General features: G+C 33.9%; 1 protein-coding gene across 5 annotated transcripts in view; it reads right to left on the reverse strand.

Annotated features, from left to right (window-relative positions):
• Window positions 1-13,923: 13,923 nt before the first annotated feature.
• Window positions 13,924-26,923, reverse strand: part of LOC134385971 (UDP-glucuronosyltransferase 2A1) — a 50,792-nt gene continuing 37,792 nt past the window's right edge. For 3 of the 5 annotated variants that reach the window (XM_063107801.1, XM_063107798.1, XM_063107800.1), the window contains 5 exons: window positions 26,347-26,495; window positions 23,356-23,487; window positions 19,504-19,591; window positions 18,812-19,031; window positions 13,924-14,203 (listed from right to left, as the gene is read on the reverse strand). In XM_063107801.1, the coding sequence (XP_062963871.1) occupies window positions 13,924-14,203; window positions 18,812-19,031; window positions 19,504-19,591; window positions 23,356-23,487; window positions 26,347-26,495 (869 nt within the window). The remainder of the gene's footprint in view (window positions 14,204-18,811; window positions 19,032-19,503; window positions 19,592-23,355; window positions 23,488-26,346; window positions 26,496-26,923) is intronic. The other 2 variants (XM_063107802.1, XM_063107799.1) reach the window with 1 other exon arrangement.

Genomic DNA, 26,923 nt, shown 5'->3' on the forward strand with positions numbered 1-26,923 from the left:
GAATGAGTACATGCAGTATTTATCACTCTGTGCTTTGCTTATTTCACTCAACGTAGGTTTCCCCAGACTCATCCATGTTGTTGCAAATGGGATAATTTCATTCTTTTTTATGGCAGAGTAGTATTCCATGTTGTATATATATCAGAGTTTCCTTATACAATCATCCATCAATGGACATTTAGGTTGGTTCCATGTCTTGGCTATTGTAAACACATCTGTGATGAACAGGGGAATTGACCTGATGATTACCATTCCTCTGGGTATATACCCAGAAGTGGGACTGCTGGATCATGTGGAAGATCTATCTGTAGTTGTTTGAGAAACCTGCATACTATTTTCTATAGTGGTTATACTAATTTACAGTCCCTTCAACAGTGCAGGAGCATTCCCTTCTCTCCATACCTTTGCCAGCATTTGTTATTCACAGTCTTTTTGATTATAGACAATCTAACTGGGGTGAGGTGGTATCTCAATGTAGTTTTGATTTGCATTTCCCTGAGGGCTAGTGATTTGAGCATTTTTTCATGTACCTGTTGGCCGTTTGTATGTCTTCATTTGAAAAATGTCTATTCAGTTCCTTTGCCCACTTTTTAATTGTGATACATCACATCAGCAAAGTCAAGGACAAAAAGCATATGATTATCTCAACAGATGCTGAAAAAGCATTTGACAACATTAAACATCCCTTCATGGTAAAGACTCTCAACAAATTAGGTATACAAGGAAAGTATCTCAACACAATAAAAGCCATCTATGACAAGCCAGTATCATTCTGAATGGGGAAAAACTGAAGGCTTTTCTCTTAAAAACAGGAACAGGACAAGAATGCCTACTCTCACCACTTCTATTTAACATAGTACCATAGGTACTAGGCAGAGAAATCAGGCAAGAGAAAGAAACAAAGGGCATCCTGATTCAAAAAGATGAAGTCAAACTGTCCCTATTGGTAGATGACATGATATTGTATATAGAAAAACCTAACAACTCTATCAAAATACCCCTAGAGCTTGTTAATAATTTCAGTAACATTGCAGAATACAAAATAAATTCCCTCAAAGCAGTTTCATTTATATTTTCCAATAATGAGCTAACAGAAAGAGAAATCAAGAAAGCAAGCCCATTTACGACAGTCACCAAAAAAAAAAACCAAAAAAGAAAACCTAGGAATCAATTTAACAAAGGGGATGAAAGATCTCTGCAACAAAAACTACAAACCACTACTGAAAGAAGTTAAAGAAGACACAAATAGATGGAAAAACCTTCCATGCCCTTGGATTGGAAGAGTTAACATTGTGAAAAGGTCTGTACTCCCCAAAGTGATCTACAGATTCATTATAATCCCTATCAAATTCCAATGACAATCTTCACAGAAATAGAAAAAAAAATTCTTAAACATTCATATGGAACAGTTAAAAGACCCCAAATTACCAAAGCAATCCTAAGCAATAAAGTAAAGCCTGAGGCATAGCACTACCTGACTTTAAATGATCTGTTTTTAAGCCTACTTATTCTTTCCTCTGTGATGTTGAATCTATGTTGAAGCTTTCTATTAAATTGTTTCCTTTAGTCATTGTGTTTTTTAGCTCCAAACTATTTTATTATTTCTGTCTCTTTGTTCAAACTTCTCAATTTATTTGTGCATTGTTTTCGAGATTTAATTGAGTTATCCACCTGTGTTCTCATATAGCTCATTGAACTTCTTTAAGATAACTTTTTGAATTTTTTTTGGACAGTTGTACATCTCTAATTTATTAGGGTTGATTACTGGTGCATAATTTCATTCCTGTGGTGATGTCATGTTTCATGTGTAATTTTTGATTCTTGTGGCTATGTGTTGGTGTCTGTGCATTTGCAGAAGTAGACACCTGTTTCAGTCCTTACACAGTGGCTTCAGCAGGAAAATCCCTTTACCAGTAAGCCAATTCAGAGATTCTGGCAAGCCATTTGGCAAACTCCTTGAGTGGCCTTGCTGCTAGAATCCTTAGGCAAACTCTTCTGGTGCTTGGGTCAGAAATTGAGTGTTCATGGCACATGGTCCATAGGGGTGACATGGTGTCTGGGTGTGTGGCATCAAGCCTGAAGCATCAGACCACTGGGACAATCATGGATACTGTGTCCACTGGGGCCATTCAGTGCCAGGTCCTACTGGGGTGTACCACTAGACTGTTGTGTGAGTGGGTCTGGAGCCTGGATCCATGAAGTCAGGCCTGCAGCCTGCATCAACAGGGCTCAATCTGAAGCCTGGGTCCACAGGGGCCTACCTGGTACTGGGGCTGTCCTGAGCCTGAGTTCACAGGGATAACCCTTGTTCCTAAATCCACAGGGGAGAATCCAAAGGGGAGGATCCACAAGGAAGTCCTGGAGCTTAGATCCTCAGGCATCAGCCCAGTGCAGGGGTTTACTGAGCAGGCCTGGATCCTAGGTTCATTGCAATGGGACTGGATCCTGTGTCAAGTAGAGCCTGGAGCTGCAAGGACTAGCTTAAAGACTGGTTCCAGACTGGTGCTCCAAAGGGCCTAGAGCCTGGATTCACTAGGGCCTGTTTGGAATCTGGGTTTACAAGTACTAGCTTAGTGACTGTAGCAGGTTTGAACACTGGGTCAACAGGTACTGTTCTTGAATCTAAGGATACTGAAGCTGGCCTGGAGCTGGGATCTGTGGAGTCATCAGCATACAAATGATAATTAAAAGTATTTCACTGAATGAGATCATCAAAGAAACGAGTATAGGGGTCAAAAACATAAGGGGTCAAAAACATAAGGGGTCAAAAACAAAACAAAACAAAATTGGGCCAATTTAAATTTAAGATGTACATAAGCTTTTAAATATGTTGGTATTAATGTTGGTATTAATACATTCCAACATTCTTAAATTATTAATCAAAGAAATTATCTTCTCTCTTTTCAAAAATATTCTAGATATATTTAACTTTTACAGTTAGAAAAGAATAAATTAAATAAAAACTTTAAAATTTTTAAAAAATATTCCAAATGGTTCTTAGTAACATAATTAATAAGCAAAAAAGGGAAAAAATGAAAAGAAAAACAGAGAAATAGAAACATATAAAATGTTTATAAAATAAAATGTGTCAGTTATTGTGGTAAATGTACAATTATTGCAACTAACAATAAAAATTTCCAAGTAAAGTTTAAAACGTACGTTAGGTTAAAAAAATTCAACTGAGGAAAATCTAAATATTAGTACATGTCATCTTCCAAATACATAGAAGTTACATTGAAAAAGCACAGCAAAACAAAAATCACTCAATCAGTTTTAAAGAACAAAAGGAAGATCGAGAAATACAATTAGAAAAATGGAAAGTTTATTAAAAGATGTTGAAAATAAAATATAGTAGCTTTCATGTAAATACAAGTAGATATAAACTTTGTGTTTAGAAATTACATACAAAAAGAGAGATGTAAAAAAATCTAATTATATTCTAGTTAAAAGAGACAACTTTAAAACATTGGAACACACAAACATTTAAAGTAAATACATAAGAAATATATCACATAGGTACTGGACAAATAATGTAGATATTTTCGTATTAAGATCAGAAAATAATCAATTATAATTTAAAAAGCATAACCAAAAATAAGATATCACTGAAAAATAAGAAAAATTCTCTTTTACTAGGAAGCTATGATAATTCTGCATATGAATGCAGCTAATATTACCAACTTAAAACTTATAAAGAAAACATTGACAAAATTTTAATTAGAATTTTAAACTGTCAACTTCAGAAGAGATTTTACCACACATCTTTTAAAACTCATATATCAAGTGATTTGTTGGATTACTATATGAAGGAATTGAATGGTAAAGCTAGCAAACTTGATCTAATGGGCATATGTAGCATTTTGAATCCAATAATTAGAGACTACATATTCTTAAGGAAAATATCATAAGTTTGTTGCAAGTTTCACTAATGCCTTTTGGGGAATAAAAGAAACGCAAAATTATCTGAGGAAAATTATTCCAGCCTTCTAGAACTTAAAAATTAAAATTCACAAAAATAGGTACATTCAATATATAGGTTCATAAAGAAGAGAGTAAGAAAGTAGAAACTATTAAAGTTCATTTACTTTATACACATACATCAAAAAGCACATATTTTACACAACCTAAACTGGAATGTTCCAGGTGGTTTAGAAGAATACAAATTTCCAGTTATTTTTTCCATGGGGACTACCAACTAGTTTGGTGATAACACATGCAACAATGTACTGTGAAGAACATTATGATGAGTCATATGACTGCTTCATTGTGCTCAGAAACCCAGAGAAAACTATGATTACTCCTCTATAAAGCAATCTGGAAAAGCTAGTATGACAGATAACATACAAAGTGAGATGAAGCTTTGGTAGGATTAAAGCACAGTGTAGCAAGAGAAGGGAATTCACAGTAGAGTAAGAAAAGATCATGATATTTAGAAAGCAATCCATTGAGTATGAATCTCAGAGTGAGTGTGGGTAGCGGGTTGTAAAAGGGAATTAGGTTGACTTTGAAGACCGTCTATAGCCTTGAATGCCATATAAGGGATTCTGTTTTAATTTATAGGAAAAATAATTTAATCTAGAATTTTAAAAAGACAGTCACAAGGTCAAAATTTTCTTTTACCAAACAGTTCTGGCAGCTTAAATTAGACCAACATGTAAAGGCACGAGTTTGAAAGCATAGAAAATTATTTAAAATGTATATTAGGAAACCAAACATGAGATTATAAAGACTGAGGCCTAGATTGATAACCACAAATGTTAAGAGTAGAGTTGAAATTTCTGATTACTGACTACATCTCATACTGGAAAAATGTATAAAAGCAAAGGTACTGATGATGTGGTTGTTGCCTGAATGAATAAAAGGCTGATAATGCCATTAAATAAAATATGATGCACACAATTAGCAGCAAGTTTGGGAAAAATATGATCTACCGGTGATTTATTACTGTGGTAAATGATCTAATGTTGATCACATATGGTAATGTTTATATGTCCCTTGGAGAATCATTTTTGGGCAAAGTAATAAGCTTTAAGACAGGTATAAACAATACACAGTATCTACTAAATACAATCTTAGATGATATATATATATATATATATTTAGAGAGAGAGAGAGAGAGAGAGAGAGAGAGAGAGAGAGAAAAGACAGTATGATATAATTATGGTGGGAATTAGTAGAGAACATGACACTTCAAAGAGAAAGGGAAAAAAGTAGCAAAAATGATACGAAGAAAACAAATTTCTTTGAAGAAAATGGAGTATTTTTCAAATGTTGGACTGGAAACATTCTTTCTAAGCTGGATATAAAACCCAGAAGTGATAGGAACTAGACTACATGACTTCTGGGAAAAGCATAAATTGAATGAAAACCCCACTAATAACATCAAAAAACCAAAGTAAAGCTGGAAAAAAGATCGAAGTAGTCATTGTATCAAATTTGTAATATGTATGACAAAAAAGGGTTAATTTCACTTAGGTGTAAAATTGGATCCATTCAGGTAATCCAAGCAGGTACTTATATATGATTTGTTTTTTCATGTTTTCTTGAGAATGAGTCTCTAATATGTAGCAAATTTGAGAACGTATCATTTCCAAGAAAGCTACTAGAAGACATAACGGAAAGAACCATTGAAAGCAAAATATCAGGCCCCAAAATAAGTGCATCCAACTAAGAACCGTGTCAAAGTGATACCGCAGGTTCAGAAATGTATGTGATGACTAGAAAGTAACAAGTTTATTATTTATTTATTTATTTATTTTTGTCTTTTTTAGTGACCGGCACTCAGCCAGTGAGTGCACTGGCCAGTCCTATATAGGATCCCAACCCGCGGCGGGAGCGTCGCCGCGCTCCCAGCGCCGCACTCTCCCGAGTGCGCCACGGGCTCGGCCCAAAAGTAACAAGTTTAGATTAAAGATTGTACATGAAGAATTCTAGGAAAAAATGACTCTGGAAATAGGGATATTTGCTGTATTTACATACCTGTGATTCTTGAAATAAAGATTAAGGTATAGCATATTATATAAGTAAAAGCATAGGCAATAAGACATTCAATGAAATACTAGCAAAACATAAAGCTGCAGGACAGAAGTAACCAAAATAAAATATTAGACTCTTCAGTGAATAAAAATTTTCAGTGACTTTAGAATATAATTGCTGATTGTTGCAAAATTATGATTTAAGAAAATTAAAGGAAAAAGTGGAAAGTAGATGAAGGGATTTAAGGGAGAAAAGTTCAGGCATGGGGATATAGCTCAGTCTGTAATATGTAAACTTAAATCAAGAAAAACCCATCACAACATGCTATGTACTGAATAAAGATAAGACTATATTTTTTAGAGTCTAGATGATTTAATAGTGTTTGTCTCTGTAGATGATCTCTTCAACACTTTGATTAATTAACAATCCTCATGTATTATCATGATAAAACATTAAGAATATGCATTAAAAATATTCAGGTCTTTCAACCAGAAGTCCCATGATCAGAAATGTACCCTAGGATTTACTTATGAAATACACCTGCCAAGGGTGTCCACTGGACCATTATCATTGAAAGCACAAATGTGAAATAACCAATATGTCCATGAGTTTTCCCTGGTTAAATTTATTATGGTAAGTCTATGTGGTGAAAACTACTTGCTTATGCTTATATGGAAGAGGAGTTCATATACAGTACTAAGTGAAATATTGAGGTAGATATTTTGAATATATCTACTTGGTCGTAGTAAAGAAAATATGGTATTGAAATCTTTTTTCAATTTTCTGTATAGATATATGCACATATTTGGCTAAATTGTAAAGTATTCATGCAATGGTGAAAAGAACAAAATACAATTACACTCAAAATTGTAAATAAATAGGAAACGTATTTCAGAAGTTAGACATGGAATATTGCGTAGTCAAGTTACCTTACTGACACCCCTGCAAAGCCACACTGACTTAGCCTTATTAATCAGAAAAGCTAGAACTGATCAAGTGTTACTCTTACTATTAGAGTAACATACAGACATTTGTCCTCCTAATGCTTAGCTTCCAAGCAAGATAAGAAGACATCCACTTTCTAGTTTCTACTCTAATGGTATTTGTCATTCCATGGCATGTACAAGTATTTAATTTGCTTTTCCAAAAGCTAATTGGTAGGACCAGCAGTTACATTAAAAAAAAAAAAAAAGAAACAGTATCAGATGCAGTTAAAAAAATGGAAAATTAAGATGTTATGAAAGTTTTTAAAAATATTATTAAGTTTTAACAAAAGTTCCTAGGATTATCACAGAAGGAGGTATGGGATAACACTGATATTTTAGTAAAGTGTTAGGAAAGAGGAGAGAGTATGTGTAAAGGACTCATTTTCTTTGCTTTCATATGAATTTGGTCCTTATTTCCAGAACTGGAAATAAAAAAAATAATCCGGGCCGACCCCATGGCACACTAGGGAGAGTGTGGCGCTGGGAGCGCAGTAGTGCTCCCGCCGCGGGTTTGGATCCTATATAAGGATGGCCGGTGAGCTCACTGGTTGAGTGCAGTACAGCCGGTCACAAAAAGACAAAAAAAAAAAAAAAAAAAAAAAAAATCCTCCTATTTCATATGCCCCCTCTTCATTTACTATGAGAGGTAACTGCTATTGAAACAATCCTTTTACAACACCGCATGAGGATGGCTGAATGTGGAGAAAGATAAGTATGTACACAGATGGAGAAGATGGAATATGAAATGGTTCACAAAACCTGGACACACTGACAGTAAAACAAGAGGGGAGGTCATTGCAGGGAGCAGAGAAGAAACATGGAGTTCCAAGTCTGACAGGAAGGTTTTAGAAGTACTTCCAGGTAGAATTTGATGGCAGATAAGATGAATTGTTTTGAGTTTGAGATGAGATGAAGTGTTTTGAATATATGTAAGATTATAAGTAGCACATGGCTTGAGTTTAAAACACTTGAGTCTGCACAGAATTTGAAAGTGAAAAAATTTATACTCTGTCTTATCTCTAGGACTCAAACTGTTTACTTCCTAACCTGAATGATACAAACTTTCCTGTAAGTATAATACCTTTTCTGCTCCTCTCCTTTTACACTGACTGAATTTCTATCATGAGGTTTACTCCTGTTAAGGCCCGTCTTTCTGAAGTCCTCACCATAACTCTGACTCCTGTACTTTTCTGTATTTTCAACTTGTCCCCCATTTCTCTATCACTAAAAAGCTGTCCATTCATAAATCAGAGATATCAAACATAATTTTTAGAATTATTGAATCTGGTCTTCATCTGCTTATAGTTAATCCTCCCCAAACACTGCTCACAATATGACATTTGAAAAATTGTTTAATCTATTTATGTCTTGGGTTTCTTATCCATAAAATGTGTCTAAAATAATATTCTCTTTGTGTAATATTGTAAGAGTTAATGGACTTAGTACATTTAAAGCACTTAGAATAATTCCGAACATTTAACACTATAAACAATATTATGAAATTATATACATACATATATAAAATATATATATATTCAATATGAAATTTTATATATATATATATACACACATGTGTATATGGAGGCATGTGTATCTTGAAAAATTATCTTCGAGTTTAATGTTATCTCTTTTTCACCATTCACAACTAAATTTTATGAGAGCTGTCAATACATTTTCTCATATTCCCATAACTTCTATCCATAGATAGATGATAATACTTGTAGGTAATTTTGCAGCATTTGGGTTAGGAAGTAAAAAGTTTAAGTCCTTGAAAAGATTAAAGTTGTAATTCATTTTCTACTTTTACCATTTTATTGAAGTAACTTATGCCAGGATAAGCAACAAAATTTTCAAATTAAATAAAAAATTTTCAGTTATTTTATTCACATGATCTAGAATTTGACACAATTTTGCTTCCTCTACTGAAATTTTTACTTTGGTTTCTGACTTACCATACACTTGATGTTTTCTCCTACCTTCTCTTTGCTCTCTCTGTCTCGCTTTTAGACATGAAAGCCTCTGTCTAGTAAGTGTAAGTATTCTTTATATATTCACTAATTCTGTTAATGGTTATCAGATACCTTCTATGTGCCCATGTGACCATTAGGTACAGGGGTATGGTGACAAACAAGATAAATGAGGTCCTTGCCTTTCATTACTTTTATTTATTGATTGATTCATATCTAAGATAAAACTAAGCAAGATAAACAAAGTAGTTAGGGTTAAGAAGGGAGTTATATATGGTGGAAAAGAATTGCTTTAGGTAAGACGAAATTCAAGCTGAAATCTGAAGGATAAGATAAGAGCTGAGAAAGGTATTCTAGGGAAAGAGAAAATGATATTAAAAGATCCTGAGTGTGAGCTTCTTCTTCTTCTTTTTTTCCCCTGGTTGGAGAGACAGAAAGGGTCTATATATTAGGAGCATGATGCACTAGAGGAAAGAGTGGTGGGCCAGGTAGACTAAGGAGACCAGAGTTCCATCATGCAGGCGGCTCCTTAAGAGACATGACAATGAAATGGACTCTGTGACTAAAGAATTTGAAGTTGAACCATGACAAACTTGATTTAAAAGTTAAACATCACTGTAGTTGCTAATGTGGAAGTAGAAAGAATAGTTAGGAGCCTCTGAAGAGGTTTCCTTGAAAGTTGATGATGGATTCAGAGAGTACTTTTGTGGAGAGTCCAAAAGGTATTGAAGCCAGTGGGCATGCAAGTGTAAGTCTGAAGGAGCAAGTGGAGACAGGGTCATCATAAAATATCAGTATTAGCCACTGAGTAGAAAGTACTTCCATTTGGAATGAGAACTGTAAGGAATGGAAATGTTGATGCTGTGGATTGATGCTCCCCCCAAATTCATTGAAACTTGACACATTATAATGGTATAAATGTAGAGTGAGAAATCCAATAATGGTACTTCAAAAATGGGTACTTTAAGAGGTGATTAGATTGTGACAACTTACACCCTCGTGAATGGATTAACCCATTCAAGGAGTAAAGAGTTAATGGTTTAATGGGTTGCCATGAGTGTAGACATGGGTATATAAAGAAAGGACATGAAAGTGCTCTTGTCTTCCTTGCCATGTGGTACCTGCAACAAAGTCTAATGTCCATGAAATTTACTGATTTTACTGAGTTCCCATTACCTAAGGACAGCTCTTTAACACCTTAAGGATATGAGATGCTGTCTTAAAGGATGTAGTATATGCTTTAATAATGGCCTGATATATGATGCCTTCTTTATTTTAGTCTGAATACATGGGTCCAGAACTCAAGGGGTTAAAAGTGGGAGTGGATCTTCTAACAAGTATTTATTACTCATTCCCCTAGACAAGTTTATTTTCATTATCACAGTAGGCAGTTTGGAGGTTATAGTTCTCAAGAGAGGAATAATTCCACTCAGGGATACAATTGTAATTTGGAGGACTGAAAGCTATGAATGTTCTATGATTATTTTGACCTCCTCTGATTCTGAATTCAGTTAGAGAAGCTGTTGCTGTTCTATTTGGTGATTCTCTTCAAAATACTGAAGATAAACTAGTTTGCTGAAACACAATAAGTGCAGGCAAAATTATGTCTAGTATCTAACAGACTACTTGGATATATCTTAATTCTCCAATGTCCAATAATAAAAGTCAGTGGAAAGCTGTGAGAAATCATTAAGACAAGACATGTTACCAAATTGATATGGACTTGATGAATTTTGGATCATTCTACCAGTTAAAGAATCCTGATGAAAGAGGATGCTGCCAGAGGTTAATGCATGGAACACTCATGAAGAAAGTGTATTGAATTTTCAACTTCAGCCTCTTGAGCAACATTAAGGGAGGAGAATGTAAGAGCTGTGAAAAAGCACTTTCATTAATGTGTCCTGGCCTCTGCTTTGTTAGGATTAAGTTTTCTCATCAGAACAGTTTCACAAATGACTGCCAAGGAAAGCCCATTCTCAGCGTTTTTTTTTTCAATTTAGATACATACAGCAGTTACACTAATGCAGTTTGTATCACCTGAGAATTTTTGCCAGCTACAGCTGCTTCTGATCATATTCAGGCAAAAGAAAAGAGAGCAGAATATCACAGAGCAGGAGAGAAATCCAGGAAGCAGGGGCTATTGAGTGGCATCAAGCTTCATGTGCCATGGGTGGCCAGTCTCAGAAACCAAGAAAGTGCCTTTTCCTATGCAATGCTCAGCCCCAGAGATGGCCTTTCCACCTCTCACTGCATCTTAGCCATTTGCTGACATTCTAATTGCAGAAAACAAACTGGGTAGATAGGAAACATAAACAGCTCTTAAAATATAATACAATTGTGAAACTCAAAGTATATTATTATGCATTACCTTTTAACACAATTTTTAACACTTAACAAATACATTTTCAGCCTTCACAATTTTTTTTAGCAATTTATTTGCACTTTCAGTAATATACATATTTAAGAAATATGTGTTTGTGTCACATAGTTATTCTTTACGTGGAACTCATTTTCAATATACAAACCATAAGCCAGACTGACTAAAAAAAAAAAAAACAGAGAGAGAGAAGAACCAAATAACAAAATTAGAAATGAAAGGAAACATCACAACTAATGTCACAGAAATGCAAAGAATCATTAGAGATTACTATGAACAACTATACACCAACAAATTTGAAAACCTGGAGGAAATGGATACATTTCTAGATGCATACAAACTACCAAGACTGAACCAAGAAGACATAGAAAAACTGGACAGAACAACAGTGAGCAACAAGACTGAAGTAATAATCAGAAATCTTCCAACAGAGAAAAACCCAGGACTGTATCACTTCACTGCTGATTTCTACTGAATTTTTAAAGAGGAATTAATACCAATTGTTTTCAAACTATTCCAGAAAATTGAAACAGAGGCCACTCTCCCAAACCCATTCTATGAGGCTGGCATCACCCTGATACCAAAACCAGACAAAGATACAACAACAACAGAAAGAAAACTACAAGATAATATCCTTGATGAACTTTGATGCAAAAATCCTCAACAAAATACTCACAAGCATAATACAGCAACACTTCGAAAAGATTATTCACTGTGATCAAGTGGTATTCATCCCAGGGATGCAAGTATGGTTCAACATAAGCAAATCAATAAATGTGATACACCACATCAACAAAATCAAGAACGAAAAACACCTGATCATCTCAATAGATGCAGAAAAAGCATTTGACAAAATTTCACATGACTTCTTGATAAAGACCCAAAACAAATTAGGTACAGAAGGAAGGTATTTCAACACAATAAAAGCCATATATGACAAATCCACTGCCAATATCATCCTGAATGGGGAAAAGCTAACAGCTGTTCCTTTATGAACAGGAACAAGACAAGGATGCCTGCTCTCACCACTCCTATTTAACATAGTATTCAAAGTACTTGTCAGAGCAATTAGACAAAAGAAACAAAGGAAGGGCATCCAAATAGGAAAAGAGAAAGTGAAATTGTCTCTGTTTGCCGATGACATGATTCTATATATATGGAAAACCTAACTCTACCAGAAATTAATAAGAATTTTAAATATTTCACTAAGGCAGTGGATGTCATTTATCTACTCAATTGTATATCAAATGCTGAAATTAAAGCTTTAGTTAGACATGTCAGTATGTTTATAAGGGGTTATAAAAGTGAAATATTTAATATACTTGTTAAATTGAGGCAATTTTTATTTTAATTCAAATATGAATATTTGTCCTTAATTAATGGTTTGAATTTATAAATATTTACTATACCATATCCTTGGTCAAGCTGGTAGGCTAGTACATGCTTAGCATAACAATTAATCAGTGAATTGAAATTTGTAAAAGATAAAGTTTGTAAAATAATACAATGTTCTCAAATTTCAAGTAAATGTTTTATTTTTTGGCAGAAGGTTAAACTTTTGATTATAAATAGTGATTATAGATTATGAGCATTACTGATTTTCAAAAATAACATTTAAAGTTATCAATTATACTCTGAAATTTTCATAAAATTCTATTTTTTTCTATGTTTCTCGTTGTTATTTCCTCTAAAAATGATCTGTTCACCTTTAACATACTGCTGATTTTCTTCTTGAGAAAAAAATGACTCAACCAATATCTAATTTTTTTGAAGACAGTGCACTATACTTTCCACTAGAGGACACACGAGAATATTTGTTGGAGAAAGGCAAGAAAGTAGACCACGATTATCAAGATGTGCCCATTGGAAATTTTATTGACATTTCCTACTGTGATGAACCCCCACAGTTATATATTCATGCTCTAATCCCCATAACACTGGGCAAACAAAAGTGTTTATTTCTTTTTTTATTATTGAAGCATAATTGATTTTACATATTTTGGGGGTACAGCATTGACTACCATTACCTGTGTACAACATGTGATGATCAAATCAATACTTTTAGCATATGATTATTACAAATCATAACTATTCTTTGCTCATTAAGCCAGAAGAATTTATTTTTATTAAAAAGAAATCATTACTCTTATACATGCTAATCTCCTGTGGTGGTTCCCTGATTTGTATGGTCTATGAGAACTTGCATTTGACTCTTTTGAGTTCCCTACATCCATCAAATTCCATTGACACTTCTTGCGTTCCCCAGGATTCAGCATATTGTTAGTCAGCATATCATTTAAGGTTAAAAAATTTTAAATGTTGGCATTATGAATAGAATATGTTTTAAATTAGTAGTGTCCCTGTGTCAGGAAAGTGAAAGGAGGAGGGTAAAGCCACCTGAGAAAAGACAAAGAAAGGTCACATTCACTAGCTAATGATCATGTTGAAGTTTAGGTATTATCTCTAGGCTAAGGAACAGGAATGGAAAATTTGAAAGCAGGGTGGAAATGTGTTTTTGTTAATCTCCTTGTCGAGGGAATTAACATGATTGTCCCATTCAAAACTTTGCCAGAAATAGAAAGACTTATTCCCTCTTTATTTTATTTTGTTTTTTGATCTATTCCCTCTTTTTCTTCTTTCCAGTTTTACAAAATTTTTTATAAGAAAACAAACAACATTTTGTGACTAGGAACACAGCGGTTGCCACACAGGCTAGCAGGAACCCAATCACATCCAAAGAGTGGTACTGGACCCAGTTGAGGTCGTGGGCTGCAACCCGAAGGTGTTTAGCTCCTTTGTTGCGCATGACAAACTCAATCCAGAAGACTGCTCGATCTAGAGGCTTCATGGGCTGATCATGATGAATTCTTGATAATCTCATAGCATTCTCTTTATAACTATAAGGAAAATTAGAGAGATTTAGTTTTCATTTTTATTAAAGGTAAGTGTTTGATATACGTTATTTGTTATTCAAGTTAAAGCCCATAGATATGTTGAGGAAAAGTTTAATTCTTGCATAAAGTTTGCTAGTTGTATAAGATATAAGAGTGTGGAAGAAATATATTCTGAACACAATGTGGATAAATGCAGGTATAGGAAAAACAGAATAAGCCAGTTGTGAATGTATGGCATAAATTTTCCAAGACATAATTTTGATACTGTGTGAACTTGACACTGTTTTAAGTATTCCCGTGCAAACATTTGTATGTCTGTGCTTAAAATGACTGTCTCTATTGGCAATATCAAGATTGAATGAAAATATGTGGGTAACTTAAGAAGTGGCACATCAAAGTACATGGATTTTAAGCTAATAGGAATACCTCCCTGAAATTAGAGTTCCTAATCAATTTGGCATCACAACAGCAACAGTTACAGAGTTGACATCTCTCATGGTTTCTCAGACAACACTGGATGGAGGCCTATGTACTTAAAAGGCATGTTATGTCTTCATTTGAAGTTTCCTTGTGTCGTGAGTAAAAGTTTCAGCCTGGATTAATGGAGATAACAGAGGGTAGCGGTTTATAAAGAGATATCCTGGTGCAGGCAAGACATTGTGAGGACTGGGGAGGGAAGGATGTAATCATTATTCACACCTCAACATGGTACGCTCCATCTAGCAGCAGGAGATTACTTACATGTGCTCTTTTTTTGTGTGTAGTGAAGAACAGTTATATTGTCTTCCAACTGGATTGAACCATAGGTAGGTTCAAACCAGCAATTTTACATGGTCCACGCTGATACACTTCAGGCAAACTGAAGTGGTGATAAAAGCCTTTTTCTCCAAATCATATTTTTGTTCTAGTTTTCTCTATTATACAGAGATTTAAAATTTGAAATACACATGTATTTGGTAGATAAATTTGTACGTGTGAATCCAAGTAAAAATAAAGTATGCTTTCCCATAATGAGGTAGAATAATCAAGACTATGCTTATAAATTCATTATTTCATATTTCATTATACACTAATGATTTATAACTGATATGTTATTCTGAATTATTCAAATTACTGTGATTTATGTGTTCAAATGTTATCTATTGTGTTTCTTAATTGCTTTAAAGGATAACAGAATAGAATACAAATACACCCATATATATGTATATATTGTACACTACATTCTTCTCTTCCCATATAATTTCATGGGTAATATTAGGTTTAGGGTTAATGTGAAGGCATTTTAAATTAAATAATTTTTAGATATTTACTTGGATAATTTGTTTGTTTGCATTAATAGTTTTAAATCAATAATAAAATTTAAGAAACATTCTATGTACTAGAGTTAAAAAGAATCACAGAACTTACTTACTATGATATTTAGTAAAATGAACCAAATTACTAAAAACCTGGTAATAGTGTGACCAATTAAACATTAAGGTCAACATTTATGAAAAACAAAAGGTGATACTGAGCCTTGTTAAAGCTCTTAGCCCCCAACGCAACTCCTGAATTATGATTTTTGTAATATCCTGAAGATGATGACTTATATGATGTGTATATATTAGTAAAAGTCAATTGATCAGAATGTGGATGGGAAGTGAAAATAGACAACCAGGGTTGACTGTTTAGTACCTATCTAGGCCAAATGTTTAGTGTCTTCCCATTTGGAAATAAATACACTGCCCCTTTTGTCTAGAAACCCTGGCATAACTTTGAACAGATGGTTTTAAGCAAACTAGTTCCATTAAAAAAAATAGTTGCACCAAATTCTTCCTGAGTTTACCTTCTCCTCTACTTCCTGAATTCCAACCTTCAAGTTTGGCATTACATAAAAATAATTGAATCTGATATAACATAAAAACAAGTTTAAGTATAAAGCAGCTATATAAATTCTGAGAAAATACTGAGAGAGCAAGAGGAAAAACATGGCATGGAAACCACTTACACATAATGTGACGGCAATAAATAAATGAATGAATGAATGAATGAATAAATGAATAAAATAAATAAATTAAATAAATAAATAAATAAATACCAAGAATGCAATCAGGCATGATCAATGTCCAAAAAAGAGAAGATTAGAAGTATAATAAGAATGTGAGGGTAATGAATAAAAGACAAAAATTAGATTATAAAGAAAGAGTAGTGACAAAGAAGATTGGTAAGGAGTTTAAATAAATTGTTAAAAATAACAATTTAAAGGATTAATAAAGAAATTAGAAACAGCAAACTATGCTTATGGTGAAAAAGTGAATTTGCTAATTTGTGGACTATCTGAGGCAATGTCAATGAATTAATAATAAAAGTTGATTCGAGCAATTAGAAAATATTACAGAAAAAGAACAAATCAAAAATATTTGAACAGAGGTGCACTGACAACTAATGTTCCTGAAGTAGAGATAAGAAATGGAACTAATAAGCATTCTAATAAATAATGAACAAAAAATTAATCTTCAAAAACAAAAACTGAATAATTTATTTTTTATTCTAGATTAACAGTATTGTAAGGACACAGTATAATTGAGGGAAAACGTATAAAATAATTTATTAGGATACATGATAATCAAGTTTCCGAATTTTTTTTAAAAAAGTGATTTTTTTTCCTAGTCTGAAAAGAAAATTCTTAAGGGTCTGAACCACCCTTCCTCAACCAGGCACACTGCTCCAGGGCCTCGGGGCCCACCGAGGGACCCGGGGCATGGAGAAGGGGACCGGAACCCCTCCCACAACCAAGCACACCAAGCCAGATCCTTTGGTCCTGCCTGGTGACCTGAGGCATGGAGAAGGGGACTGGACACTCCTCCTACAACCAGCTACATGGTGCCAGCGCCTTGGGGCCTACCCAGGGACCAGAGGCATGGAGAAGGGGACCAGACACACCCTAAAACCAGGCATACCACCAGTGCCAAGGAGTATACCAAAAACAGAACCTCCATGTGGGTGGCCCACCACAGCCCACAATAACCATGGCTGCTGCGAAAGCGGCTAGATGCCACAACCACCACGCAGATGGTGTGCCAGCCACTGGAGTGCATTCACACAAGGAGAGTCACCAGCAGAGACAAAGAAAAGAAGAGGATGTCTCTTTCCACAAAACCCATTTCAGAGTGACAGAAGAAGCATCTGCTGTATGATAATATTGGGGGACCTGATCACATCTCTCAGTATTGGACAGATCATCTAGGCAGCAAATTAACAGAGTAACCATTATTTTTTCAGGAGGACAGAAGAAATCTAGGGTAATTAGAGGGGGGAGTGAAAGGGAATGGGGGAAAGGGAGAGATTGGACAAGGGGCATAAAGAATAATTACGATTTGTAACAATATATATGCTAGTAATATTGATTTGATCAACATATCTCAATATTCAACCACAAAAATATGTATAATTGATTTAGATCCAATAAATAAAATAAAATTTAAAAAAAGAAGGAAAAGAAAATTTTAAAAAGAAAAAACTGATTAGATAGAACTCAAAAATCCTACAGCAGCATTTAAAGCTAGAAGACTATGAGCAATATTTTCATAGGCCTGAAGGAAACAAATTGAGAACTAAGTATATTAGGAGTCATTCTCATAGCAAGCAATGAGCAAATATTACTAAACATAATCTCAGGGAATTCAATATCCAAGAGCCTTACTGAAAGAAAATTCAATATGAGACAGCCAAGAAATAAATCCAAAATATTTTTTAATAAAGAATCTCTGATTCAATGGTGAAAAATGATTCCCTTAAAATATATCAAGAAGACTAAATTAATGTGATAAAAATAAATGACATAAATATTGATATGTTAAAATTACAATATACATAAGAGAAATTGGGGATGAGATTACTTCCAAAGCAGGAGTTCAAATCTTAGTGGCTAATATTAAAATACATCATTAAAAATAAATAATCAAAATTACATATATATATAATTAAAATTTTACATATAAATTATATTAACTCATCCTTGGTGAGATCTTTCAGAGCAAAAATGAAAACATGAGGATATATACATAAGTTCAATATTGCATATAGTTTCATTTCAATTTATCCTTTAATTAAATCAGATTAAGTTATATTTAAAATTGTATTGAAAAATTCACCTATAGTACCAATCAATATTTATAAAATTATTCACTACCCAACATCTTTCCTCTATGTATGCATACATTTACTAATGAATGGCATACATTCAATATTAATATTTATTCTGGAATGATTAATGTTGGGCACATTAGCACTTCTATTTTGTACCTACTGAATGGTTTATAATATTTACATATTTATTTATTTATAAAATTAGGCAAGTTATTTAGAAAGAATGTGAGAATTTATATGATCAAAATGTTGTTTATTTTGAAAATATATTGATAGAATATTTAAAATCTTAGTCTTATTTTTTCCAACTTCAGCTAATCATTAAATCAGTTAGAGAAATGAAATAAATGGTTTCATGTTGGTCATATTATGGTTGTTATTTGATAATAAACCAATTACAAAGGTATGAAACACTGAACATTTCCTGTTATGATGGAGAACATAATCAACGGTAGGTAAGCCTTTAGAAGCAGTAGTACTTACGAAGGTTCATTAATGACTGCTCTCAAGGCATTGAACAAATCTTCCCTTGTCATTGTGTTCATGTTCAACTCCACAGCTGCTCCTTTGGCCTTCATATGAGCGATGTTATCAGGCTGATCAGCAAACATGGGAATTCCCACCATAGGGACCCCATGATAAATAGCTTCATAGATCCCATTAGTTCCACCATGAGTGATAAAAGCTTTAGTTTTCGGATGACCTAGTTTGGAGACAGAGTGACAATTGGGTGTAGATTTCATTATAATATATTTGCAGAATTTCAAAGACAAAAGAGAAAAAAGCTAAGGTGTAACTCACTGAAGAAAGCAGCATCTTCTGCAAAGTTAATCACATGGGGAAACCACTATCTAATAAAACTGTGGTCCCATGAAAAGGAGGTATGAACTACCTCTGCATTTTCTGGGAACACATTATTGGGGAGGCAATATCTGAACTGAGACTGAAACTTGAAGCGTGATGAAAGTTTTAACTGGAGATGCTGTTTTATGAACCAGAGGAAGCATGAGTCTAAAAAATTAATGGACAATTATTTAAATATGTCTGCCTTAAAACTGGAAGTCAAATGTGAAAATTTTAAGTTACTAAATATTTGTTGAATTTATTGGCTATTAAATACTCACAAAACTTGTCTGTCATCCAACCGTACTGCTTTTATCCCCCCAAAGTCTTACCAAGAATATCATTCTGGGGTATCCAATCGTAGAGCCGAGTATTTGTTCCTAACGTGGCTGGTTTTTTTCCTTTGTATCTCCATAAAACCTGTGAAGACGAGGCTTTAATTTTGCAAGTAAAAACACACAATGAGGGTATCTTAAGGCTGTAGAATTAAATGGAAGTCACATAGCCACCCTACCTTAGGTAATACTTGATAGGGGGTACACAGGGGTAGCTTGCCAACACTGAGATAAAAATGTTTACCTATACCTCTTTGCAAAGGTTTGCACTAATAGTCTATTACAAGGTCAACAGCACATCAAAAAGATTAAAGACCATGATCAAGTGGGATTTATCCCAGGGATGCAAGGACAGTTCAACATTGAACATCCTTGTCATGGTAATGCATTCCATCCACAAAATGAAAGACAAAACACCGTATGATTATCTCAGCAGATGCAGAAAAAGCATTTGATAAAATTCGACATTGCTTCAGAATGAAAAAATCTTGACAAATTAGATATAGAAGAAATGTATCTCAACACAATAAAGGCCATATATGCCAAATCCACAGCTAACACCATACTGAAAAGGGAAAAGTTGAAAGCTTTTCCTCTGAGAATGGGAACATGAAAGTGATGCCCACTCCTATTTAATATAGTGCTGGAAATTCTAGCCATGGAAATTAGGCAAGAGAAAGAAAGAAAGGGCATACAAATGAAAAGAGAGAAAGTCAAATTTTTCCTATTTGCAGATGACATGATCTTATATGAGAAAAACCTAAAGACTCCACCAAAAAACTCTTAGAACTTTAATGAACTCAGTAAAGTTCCAGGATAAAAACTCAATTAGTAAAAATTGGTAGTGTTTCTATACACTAACAATGAATAGGTCGGAAAAAAATCACAAAAGCAATCCCATTTACAACACCTTCAAGAAAGTTAAAATACCTAGGAATAAATTTAACCAATGAGATGAACAATCTCTGCAATAAAAACTACAAAGCATTGACAAAAGAAATTAAAGAAGACACAAAAAAATGGAAAGATATCCATGTTTCATGGATTGGAAATTTTAATACTGTCAAAATGACCACAATACTCTAAGCAATCTACAGATTCAATACAATCCTTCACAGAACAGCAAAGACATTCTTCACAGAAATAGAAGAAAAAAAAGTATTAATTCATAAGAAACCACAAAAGATCCTAAATAACCAAACCAATCCTCATCAAAATGAACAAAGCTGGAGGCATTACACTACCTGACTTCAAAATATACTACAAATTATGGTAATCAAAACAGCATGGTATTGACATCAAAACAGACACATGGACCAATGGAACAGAATAGAGAACCAAGAAATAAATCCAGGTATCTCTAGCCAACTGGTTTTTGACAAAGATGCCAAGAATGTATATCAGGGAAAAGATAACCTCTTTCATAAATGGTGCTGGGAGAACTGGATATCCATACCCAGAAGAGAAACTAGACATATATCTATCCACCATATAGCAAAATCAACTCAAAATGGATTAAAGACTTAAATGTAAGACCTCAAACTATAAAACTAGATGTAAATGTAGGTAAAACACTCCAAGACACTGGTCTGGGCAAACGTTTTATGGAGAAGCCTTGTAAAGTATAGGCAACAAAACCAAACATAGATAAATAGGATACATCAAAATCAAAACTTCTCCACAGCAAAGGAAACAATCACCCAGCAAAGTGACAACTGGCTGAATGAGAAAAAACGGTTGTAAACTATTCATCTGACAAGAGGTTAATATCTAGAATGTATGAGGAATTTAAACAACAACAGCAATAAAATAAAATAGAATAAAATAAATCCCATTTAAAAATGGGCTAATGACCTTAATAGAGATTTCTCAAAAGAAGACATACAAGTGGACAACAGGTTATATGAAAAAAAAAAAAAAAAGTTCAATATCACCCATTATCAGGGAATTGCAAACCAGAACCACAGCAGAACATCATCTCACTCCAGTTAGAATGGCTATTTTCAACAGACGAAATAATAACTAATGCTGGTTAGGATGTGGAGAAAAGGGAACTGTTTTACACTGTTGCTGGGAATGTAATTTAGCAACCTAATTATAGAAAACTGTATGAATGTTTCTCAAAAAACAAACAACAGAACTGTGATATGATCCAGCAACACCACTGCTGTGTATTTATCCACAGGAAAGGATATTTGAACACTGAAGAGATATTGGCACCTATGTGTTTATTGCAACACTATTCACAATAGCTAAAATATGGAATCAACATAGGTTTCCATCAACAGATGAATGGATAAAGAAAATGTGGTATATATAGACAATGGGATACTACTCAGCTATAAAAAAGAAAAGAATTCTGTCATTTGTGGCAACATGGATGAGCCTGAAAGGCATTATGTTAAGTGAAATAAGTTAGGCACCGAAAGATAAATACCACATGATCTCACACACATGTGGGAGATAAAGAAAAAAATAGTTGAATTTATAGGAGTAGAGAGTAGACTGTGGTTACTGGAAACTGGGAAGGAGGGATGGGAATTGGGAAGAGTTGGTTAACAGATAATAAATCTCACCTAAATAGGACAGATAATCTGTAGTTGTCTATAGTAGTTCTAGCCATTTATAATTAAAAATAAGTTGTTTGTTCCCAGTTGGCTAGAAGTGAGGAGCTCAACTGTTCTCATGGGAAAGAAATTATAAATTTTTGCAATGACAAACATGCCAATTATCCTAATTTAATCACCACACATTGTGTAGATGTTTTGAACCTCATAAATATGTACAATCAATATATGTCAATTAAAATTAATTAAATATTTTTTAAAAAATAATTAAAAAGTATAGTGTTATTATTTTGATATTTATCAGTGAAAATATTTTAGGAGTAACACTGTAAGAAATAGAAGAAATATAGGACTAGTTTAATCAATGAGAATATAGGGATTAAAAATCTGCAAGACATACATAAATATTACATAAATTTACTTTTGTAATGTTATTCAGACATCCTAGCTGTCATGTTTCAAACGTAGTGTTTTTCAAAAATAAAAGTTGCTTTAGATTTTGTGGTCTGGTTTTTGGATGATTGGTTATCTTTTTACTCCCACTGTTTCCTTCCTTCCTTCCTTCCTTCCTTCCTTCCTTCCTTCCTTCCTTCCTTCCTTCTTATCCTTCCTTCTTTTTTTCTTTCTTGCTTGCTTTTCCTCACTCTTTTCTTCCTTCCTTCTTTTCCTCCTTCCCTTCTTCCTTTCTTTTATTATTTGAGAGAAGATGAGATAAGGGGTATGCCTATATTCCATTTTTCACTGAAGCATTTTAATAATTTAACCATTTTTTACATTTTTTTCTTTTGGGGAAATAAGAAAAATTTTAGATTAAATACTAAGAGTTGGCAAACTTTTTAACAGACAAGCTTAAAAATAAAAATCCAAGTTTTTAACATACCTAATTAGTATACTTACCTTTATAGAGTTTTATGTACTTTAACCAATTTATAAATATAAATAATCCCAGGATATTTCATGAAAAGGAGTATAAAAAGAGTTAAAATATAGAATTTTAGTGATAAAAATGTTGTTATATGAATGTCACCAATTAGAAAATGCATATTGTTTTAACAGTAATATTAGAATTTCAATTGTTTCTAATTGCAAAATATTTCATTTAGAAAGACTAAGTGAATGGCCTAAATGCACCATTTTCATATTTTACAATTTTTTATTTAAAGCTGGTGACAGTTATGCTTATGGTATAATGAGTTTCAATGTTCATCTGGAAAGACACCAATAGGCATACTCCTTCCCCACTGTGGAACAGCTGCCCACTAAGATTGGAGGTTGTACTGACCTTCTGTGGAATCTGGGCAAGGGCTGAAGCAATGAGATTAGCCTTTTCTTCTGTGAGGTTTTTGACCATAGACCCCAGAGAAAACACCACAACACCATCTTCACCTGAGCTCTGGACAAAGTCTTCCATTTCCTGCAGATGAAATATTCTCTCTGTCACAAAGGTGCAGCATCACAGGGAAAAAAAGTTCACCTACACTTCTAAATAGAAAAAGTCATGAGAAGTGTCAGAGACATTGTTAAACTGGTCTGTCTTCTCACATGTAGAGCCATCTGGTCTCTATAAGAGAAAACATATTTCTGAAAGTTATGGCTTAAATATATAATCAGTGATTACAAGTACAAACATGGAACCAAACCGTCATGGAAATGAACAGGCAATACAGCACAGCTCTTCTCATAGTAGATAGAATTGTCACTCTGAAAGCTTAATTTTACAAAACAGCAGAATGTTTTGCAAACTTGTGAAAATAACCCAAGAAAGGGTCCAGAGCTAGGCTTTAAAAATTATTAGCATGCCAGTTACATCCAATAAATTATTAGTAAATTGATCCATCTGTTCCTGTTAGACAGGCATTTAGATTCATTTTCTCAAGTTTCTGCCTTCCCTAATTAATAGGGCTAAGGGGAAATTTGTTAGAAACGTGATATATAATAACATGTTTTAGAAGTTAATCTCCTACTATACTCATAATGACATTTATGAGACAGTGCTTCTCTGCCTTCCTGATGTATAAACTCCCACATGAGTGTTCCACTAGCTGTATGGCCTTAATTTGAGCCTCAGAGCAGAAGTAAAATATAAATTCCTCTGCAAACAAAATTTCCTGGGTGCCTTGGATTGAATGTCTCCCCCAAACTTAATTCCCACTATAACTGTTAAGAGTGGGAAATCCTATTATGGTAATTGAAAGGTGGGGCCTTGAAGAGATGATTAAGCAGATGGTTTAATGGTGGTAATGGCATGGTTCTGACGGCTTTAAAAGACAGCCCATGAAGAGCCATCTCTTTCTCTCTCTGCTCTGCCATTTTCTGCCATGTGAGAGCCCCGCATTGCTGTAAAGCCACCACCAAAGAAGGCCCTTACCAGAAGTTTTCCCTGGATTTTGAACTTCCCAGACTCAAATTGTAAGGCATAAAAGCCATTATCTTACAAATTACCCAGTTCTAGATATTTTGTTATAAACAACAGAAATGGATTAATACACTGGGTCATCACTTACAATTTTACAAATTGGGCACTGAGCATTCTGGGATTGAGGCCTTTCACATAATAACCTATGTGAATGATGCTTTCTGGAGATGTGTCCTGCATTTCCTGTGCAGTTATTTGTACTTGTTTTGGAATTACTGTATTTCTCAACTTATGGCTAGTAAAATTGTTATGGGAGGAATATGTCTTAAATTAAAATAGACTGCTATTTTCAGCTTAGTTACTGTCAGAAAAATCTCTCTGAATTCAAAGGAATTGGTGTTTCATCATTTCGACTTACCTACTGAATAGATGTTGACTGAATAAAATAAAACACACACATACACACGCACACTCATATGCACTTTGGATTGTTGATTTGACTGTCTTCCATTGCATTTTCATTCTGTGTATCCACTGATTGGCATAATTCTTTCATCAGACATATAATATGTGAGTGGTGTTTATGTTGCCCAAAATCTGTTTCAATAGATCAGTTTGGAATTGAATAATTTCCGTCTCTTGAAACACATGTTTGAGTGGTTTTTATGAAAGTATATGTGTGTGCGAAAAGTGGAATTGGGAGGTGAAATACAAGTGTGGCATCGAACATTATCTAGTGAGCCATGGATATGTCAAATTTCGTTCTGTAATTTTATTTACATATTGGTACATTTTCTCTCGTAATAACATCACTCAGTAAAGCTTGCCTGAAGCTGTAACTTGACTGGCAAGAAAAGCATATTCAGAATCCTGAAATGAAAATTTTAACTTAACTATACCTCTTACCTTAAATAGAAATAAGAACTCTCCCGGAAATACCATTTAACCTGCAACCTTCTAAGGAGATTATGCTCATCTGTACACAAACCAAATTAATGATTGTCTCTCTCCTCACTATTGAGGAGTTAAATATAACATTCTTAACATGTTTTTCTCAAAACTCTCTGTTGCTTCTCAATACTTTTTATGTGCAACATTTCTGGCACTCCACATCTCTTCTTTGAAGACTTTGGAATATGGTATACAATTTTCTTTTTCACTTCAAAAAAAAAAAATCTGACATCAAGTTCATAAAGAACCAATACAACACTTGAGTCTCTTAGTTTTATTACTTCTCCTTTATGTTGATGACCCCCCAATCGATTTCCAATGCTCTCTGCTGAGACTGAGACATTGTACTACCCAAATGATTTCTAGAAATGACCTGAAAATTCCTACAGTTCCACAAAGTGAATAGGCCAAAAACTAAACTCATCATCATCAACTCAAAGGAATTTTTCAACCTTTTTTTTCATATCAGTAAAAATCACCACTATCCAAGAAACCCCAAAGATTAAAATAGAGGAGCCCTACATGATTCCATCTTTCCTCAACCCATGAAGTTTATACATCAGGAAAACAGAAAAGCACTTTCTCATAAATGTCATATCTCTCAATCACTTTGATAAATGTCCCTGTTTATGACTCTATGAGGCCTGTTTGGAAAAACTATAGCAGTCTCAGTGATTTCTATGGCTCTGGTTTTCTGTGCCTTCGATCTAGTATCTACGTGATAGACACACTGATATCCTTAACACACCACTTTAAGCATTTAATTTTTCAGCTTAAAATCTCAATGTAAAGTCTAAAACACCTAATATCACTTAGAATAGACGTCCTATGGTAAGCAAAATAAATTTGAAATGGCAAATTGAAAATATTCAGCAGCATTAGTCTGTCTTTGAGGCTATAAATTTTAAAGAAAAATCAGGTAATTAAGTATTAGGTGCATAAGATCCTTGACTGTCAAAGACCTACCTTAGGTAAAGGATTGGCAGGTTTGCAATGCAGTCCTCCAACAAATTCAAAATTAGGTAAGTATGGACGAGGAAATTCAAAATCCCAGTATGTTCGAATTAGCCAAATTTCTGCTTTCCCCATAGTCTCACATAATGTAGTGGATCTTCCTAAAGAAAATGAAGAAATTTGGGTGAAGGGAATTGGCGTACATGTTTGCTGAGAAACAAAAACAAAAACAAAAACAAAAAACAAATGTATCACTAATTTCCTGATAAGCTATGAAGGAAAAAATAATTTAGGTCTTTCAGAATATTTATCATGACTATATGTTAAAAGAAAGAGGAAGTTAAAGGAATAATGAAGGAAGATAAAAGGAATGTAGGAAGGAAAGAAAGAAAAGAAAGAAGAATGGGATGTGGGAAATGAGGGAGGGAGAGAGGATTTGGGGACAGTAAAAGAGAAGTAATATGTAAGTGTAAACAACCAGGAATTTAACTACAGCTCAAACTTCTGAAGAATTTAATACTAATTTTTTTCTCTTCAGTTAAATAGCAAATGATAGATTAGCCCCACCATATCAGCAACCAGTCACCTC

This window comes from Cynocephalus volans, chromosome 9, assembly GCF_027409185.1.
Source record: "Cynocephalus volans isolate mCynVol1 chromosome 9, mCynVol1.pri, whole genome shotgun sequence".
Taxonomy (NCBI): Eukaryota; Metazoa; Chordata; class Mammalia; order Dermoptera; family Cynocephalidae; genus Cynocephalus; species Cynocephalus volans.